A 6,231-nucleotide genomic window follows, 5' to 3' on the forward strand; every position below is an offset into this window, starting at 1 on the left:
GGATGATGGAAGCGGGAGTGCCGGGGTGTGTGCGGGGATGGTGTATGCGGGAGTGCAGGGGTGTGCGGTGATGACGGGGTCTCTCCCTCTCCTCAGCTTAAAAAAAACAAATCCGTTTTTTACCGGATCTGTCGCATCAGTTTTTACACACTCTGACACGAATCCGTTGCATCAGGCACAAACCGGATTGTGCCTGATTGCAAAAAACTGATGTGTGAAATTAGCCTTATAGAAACGTTTTAACTCCTTTAAACATCATTTTGCAGTTTGTCAAGATATACAGTAATATACATTCATTTATTTTAAGAATTAAATACATTTATACCCAATAGAGCAAATACAATAGGTATAAATTATTAGTGATAAATTAAAAAAAAAATATTCACCTAAAGAGAAATTAAAGTGAACCTGTCACCAGATTTGGTGACTATAAACTGACGCCACCACCATTGGGCTCTTATATATAGCATTCTAACATGCTGTATATAAGAGCCCAGGCTGCTGTGTAGAACGTTAAAAAGACTTTATAATACTCACCTAAATGGTCGGTATGGTGCAGACTGGGGGGGGCTTCGTTCTCCAGTACTGGTGCCTTCTCTTTCAGCCATCTTTACCCTCCTTCTTCTGAAGCCTGGGTGCATGACACATTCTACATCATGCACATGCTCCGGTGTTGAGGTCCTGCTCAAGTGCACTACAATATTTTGATCTGCCCTGCTCAGGGCAGATCAAAGTGCGCCTGAGCAAGACCTTAATGTCAGCCTGTGTGCAAGACTTAGTACGCATCATTCACCTTGGCTTCAGAAGGAGGACAAAGATGGCTGAAAGAGGAGGCGCACACCCAGAGAACAGAGACACATATCCGACCAGTATGCACCATACCAACTGTTTAGGTAAGTATTATCAAGTTATTTTTACATTCTACACAGCGGCTTGGGCTCTTATATACAGCATGTTAGAACACTGTATATAAGAGCCCACTGGTGGTGGCCGCAGCTTGTAGGTCGAAAAACTGGTGACAGGTTCCCTTTAAAAGAATAGTTTTTTTTAAAGCATACAAATCTCATGGCACCGTTTCTAATAAGAAGAATGATTGTCTAAGTAATCTTTTTCTAGTAAACTCACAAAAAACTATTTGTCTTTTTTAAATGTATATCCAAATATAAAAAGAAATAAATACCATATATATTCATATAATTAACAGATATAAGAAAGAAATAAATTGATTTGATTTTTGATGACTATTTCGGGTGGGTGGACACTATATGATCCATAGGCCGTGGTCATGTCCCAAGCATCAATTACACCAATGTTAAGTCCCCTGAAGATGTCCTTCACCAAGAGATATTGAACATATCCATGAAAATCACTGAATCGTTCAACATCATTATTCATTTCTCTGGTGTTTTCTGACTTTATGATGACTTTTGTATCCGGGCTTCTTAAAAATAAATTTTCAATGGCTTGGCGTATACTAAGAACTCTTCTTATGAACATGTCAAGAGGAAAAGGTCGGAAATGTTGTCCTACAGTAATGACTATTATAGTGTTAGAACCTCCTCCAATCCGGTCTATTTGATTAGTAATATAGGCATGGTCCTTCACTGAAAAAAAGCTCTTAGTAACGAAGGGGTGTCCATGCTTCTTCCACTGGATGTAAATATGATTTGTCAAATCGAATTCTAAATATGTCTTGTGCCAACCGGTTCCATGATTATTATACAACTTAAGTGCTGCAAACAAGAAGAAAAATTAATTACTTTTAAAGGGAAAAGAGTTTGTGAAAAGAGATTTTATTATAAATTGAATAATTTAAGCTAATATTGTTAGATTATTATTAACATAATTAACTAAAGTATTTTATATAAAATGTTCTAAAACAGAAATCTAATTACAATTTCAAAATGGTTTTACTAACTATTGCAATCATAACATATTTTTTATTTAATGTACCATGTTCATATTCAAATGATATCATTTATATAGAGAATGTCTATGTACTTGTGGCAATTTCAATTTCACCAGACTTACTTAATCCATTCATTTTCTGTTTTTGCGCTTTCGTTTTTTTTTCTCCCTTATGTCCAAGAGCCATAACATTTTTATTTTTCCATCAATATTGCATATGTGGGCTTAGTTGTTGCGGAATGAGTTGTACTTTTGAATGAAACCATTCATTTTACCATATAGTGTACTGGAAAATCGGGAAAAAAATCTAACTACAGTGAAATTGTAAAAAAGTGTAATACCACTTTTTTTTTATGATTTTTATTAATTTATTTACCTTGTTTACTATATGGTAAAACAATCAGATACCGAAAATGTATAGTTGTCTTTCAATTTAAAAAAAAAAAAAACAATTCTGAAGTTTGTAAAAAAACCATAACGTTTTTCTTTTTTGGGATCTTGGGCTCAGTGACAGCTTAATATTTTGCGTGCTAAACTGCCATTTTTATTGATACAATTTTTGGGTAAATGCCATGTTTCAATCGCCTCTTTTTTCATTTTATTGCAATATTGCGGCGGCCGAAAATCCATGATTCTTGAATTTTGTTTTCAATATGCTGTTTATCAATCAGATTATTTTTTTATATTTTTACAGATTGGATATTTCTGAATGCAACAATACCAAATATGTGTTTTTTTTCTTCTTCTTTTTTCTTCTTTTAATAACTGTTGTTAACAAAATAGAATGTATTAACATTCCCGGGATAGTAACTGTCTCTCTTTTTCTCTCCCATTCTCTGTCTGTCTCCCCCTCTGTATATATCTCTCTGTCTCTCTCTCCATCTCTTTGTCAGTCTGTCTCTGACTGTCTCTGTCTCTTTCTCCGTCTGTCTCAATCTCTTTCCCTTTCTGTCTATCTATCTCTTTGTCTGTCTCTTTCCCTGTCTGTCTCTTTCCCCGTCTGCTCTTTCCCTCTTTCCCTCTGTCACTTTCCCTGTGTCTGTCTCTTTGTCTGTCTCTTTACCTGTCTTTGTCTGTCTCTTACCCTGTCTGTCTCTTTCCCTCTCTTTCCCTGTCTGTCTGTCTCTTTGTCTGTGTCTGTCTCTTTACCTGTCTGTGTCTGTCTCTTTTCCAGTCAGTCTGTCTCTTTGTCTGTCTGTCTCTTTGTGTCTGTCTCTTACCCTGTCTGTGTCGGTCTCTTACCCTGTCTGTGTCTGTTTCTTACCCTGTCTGTGTCTGCCTCTTTCCCTGTCTGTGTCTGCCTCTTTCCCTGGCTGCATTGTGAAACACCAACATTCCATATAAGGGCGTGGCTGCGCATTCTTCTGAAGTTCTGGCTGCACTGTGGCTCCCAGCTCAATTTGCTTTAATGGAGGCAGGTTTTTTTGGTGATTAAATGTAAAGCGCGGGGTTAAAATTTCCCCTCAAAACATAGCCTATGACACTCTCGGGGTCCAGAAGTGTGAGTGTGCAAAATTTTGTGCCTGTAGCTGCGACGGTGCGGATGCCAATCCCGGACATACACACACACACACACACACACACACACATGCACACATTCAGCTTTATATATTAGATAAACAGAAGATGAAAGAATACAGTAACATCATACGTACTCTTTATGATCCTCGGGAAGTACTCGATCCACTGACGAATAGTAGAATCTCCCATTAGGTATATCATTTTGTTAGCGAGACATGATGATATATGAGTGAATGGTTCAAAGGTTGATAAGTTACAGTATATCGGAAACCATTGTTTCTTAAGGAAATATCCACTAGGGAAAGGGGAATGCATCCCAATTTGGCATTTTGTTAACACTTTCCTTGAGAGATCTGTAAAACGTATTTACAAAAAAAAATAGATTTATCATTGTTTCCTAAAAGTTCATGCTCTGAAATAATATTTATCCACTTTAACAGTACTGCAAGTAGATTAGCAAATATAAGGATTAGAGATGAGTGATCCTGATCGGAAATGATCAGAAACTGTTAAAGTTGTACGATCTTTAGACGGATTGGATTGGAATCGGACATCCGAACATTTATCGCAAAAGTCGACAATCTTTCCAAAGATCAGTAAAAGTTTGGATGGCAAAACCCATCCTCTCCCTGCCCATCACAGCCATGTCAGGTTAAGTATTGCCATGGCTGTGATTGGCCACTGTTAAAAAAGGAAGCAAAAGGGATAAAGCAGTACATACTTACAGAGCCTCCTCGCGGCTGCAGTGCTATTTCTGAGGCTGATAATTTTCCCTCATCCATATTCACTGCTTTCCCCACCCACTGGTGTCTCTGATTGGCTGCAGTCAGACCCCATCCCCAGACAGCATCTGTGATTGGTTGGAATCACAGATCCTATCTGTGGGTCACTATCGTGGTATAAGATAAATAAATAAAATTGGCAAAGGGTCCCCCTATATATTGATACCAGCACAGATAAAGCATACGGTTACAGGCTGCAGCCCCCAGCCGTGTGCTTATCTTAGCTTATCTTAGGAACTGCATGCAGATTGTTTTATTTTTTAATTATTTAAATAAATAATTTTAAAAAATGCTGTGCGGTCCCCCAATTCTGATACCCAGCCATGATAAAGCCTGACAGCTGGGGGCTGGTATTCTCAGACTCTTGCTTATTGGCACCCCCCAGCTTTAAAATAGCAGCCTGCAGCTGCTTAGAATTGTCACATCCATTACATGTGACAATTGCAGCACTTTACCGGGCTCTTCCCGATTGCCCTGGTGCAGTGGCAATTTGGGTGAAAGGGGTTACTTGCAACCCACAGCTGCCATTATGCCCTAAATTAGTAATGGGAGAGTCTATGAGATCAACCCATTACTAATCTGTAAGTGAAAAGAAATAAACACAAACACTGAAAATATCCTTTACTTGAAATAAAATACAAAAATACCCACCACTTTATTAATACCCAAAAGACCCAGGTCCAAAGTAATTCACACAAGGTCCCATGACAATTTCAGCTCTGCTATATCTGAAGACACAGAACGAGTCCATAGAACATGATGGCCCACTGTGGACTACAGGCAGGGACTGAGCAGTGACCACTAGTGATGTATCTTTGGTTAGTTGTGGTCACAGCTGGAGGTTCCCATGACCATCCAGCTGTGACTGCAACTAACCTTCATGACGTCACCACTCATTGTAATGGCTCAGTCTCTGCCTAAGGCCCACTTCACACGTCCATGAAAATCACGCGCGTTTTTCACGGACGTGTCAGAGGTGCGTTTTGCCCTCCGTGACCTGTGTTTATGGGCTACGTGTGTTCTCCGTGTGTTGTCCGTGATAACACACGGAGAACGGGAACTTCATGCTCACCTGTCCTTGGTGTCGCTGTCCGTGGTACTGATCTTTGGTCTCCGGTCCTGCTGACTCCCCGCTGCTGCTGCTTCCAGCCGTAGTGAAGTGAATATTCAATTAGCATAATAAGCGGCGGTCGGCAGCAAGTGACAGCAGCGGCAGAGACAGCAGGGCAGGAGACGATGAGTAAAGTTTGTTTTTTTCTCACAGACACATGTCTTCTCTCCGGTGCGTGTCACACGGAACACATCTGTGTGTGTGTTACGTGTGTCACGTTTGCGTTCCATGTGACACCAGTGATGCCGGAGAGAAAACGGACATGTCGGCGTGAGAAACACACGGACACACGTAAGTACGGGACGGACACACGTTCCGTGTGCAAACACTTACGTGTGTCCAAAACCATAGGAAAACCTAGGTGTATGTGTGTACATGTCTGCAGTATGTGAAAAAAGTGCCAAACACGTACCGGAGGCACTTACGTGTGAAGGGGGCCTTAATCTCAGAGTGAATAGGATAACTGAAGTGAGCACTAATATATATATTATGAGTGCAAGCCAAAAAATACATACTATACAAAGGATAAGGCTGCACATCAAACATAGATAATGGTATAATGCCTCAAGCATATGGAAAAATATTGGAATATGCAATGAAAAATGCTACTTGCTAATTTGAACATGTGAATAATGAATTGCATACCTGCTATGAATATTAGGAAAAAGGAGATATTTAGCAATCGCATTGATCAATGTAACTGAGCCCCAAAGCCTCGTCAAGGCATATCTCTATATTGGGGTCCCTAGCTCTGTGACCCTAACTGTGTGTCATCTCATTGCAATTAAAAACTGCTGTGGGTGGAGAGGGGTAACTAAGGACTTTCTTATATAGGAGATGGAAAAAACATGGCCGAAAGGGGCGGAGCTGTGTTCACATTCAGAAAAAAAACTACATATAACTGAATAG

At 39.8% G+C, this 6,231-nt stretch overlaps 1 protein-coding gene across 1 annotated transcript; it reads right to left on the bottom strand.

The window, feature by feature from the left end:
• Window positions 1-496: 496 nt before the first annotated feature.
• Window positions 497-3,658, bottom strand: NXPE4 (neurexophilin and PC-esterase domain family member 4). Its single transcript, XM_075347706.1, has 2 exons — window positions 3,564-3,658; window positions 497-1,733 (listed from the first exon to the last, which is right to left on the bottom strand). Exons 1-2 carry the CDS (start codon window positions 3,628-3,630, stop codon window positions 1,198-1,200), a joined length of 603 nt encoding a protein of 200 aa, XP_075203821.1. The 5' UTR covers window positions 3,631-3,658; the 3' UTR covers window positions 497-1,197.
• Window positions 3,659-6,231: the final 2,573 nt, after the last annotated feature.

The sequence above is a fragment of the Anomaloglossus baeobatrachus genome, chromosome 5 (assembly GCF_048569485.1).
Source record: "Anomaloglossus baeobatrachus isolate aAnoBae1 chromosome 5, aAnoBae1.hap1, whole genome shotgun sequence".
NCBI lineage: Eukaryota > Metazoa > Chordata > Amphibia > Anura > Aromobatidae > Anomaloglossus > Anomaloglossus baeobatrachus.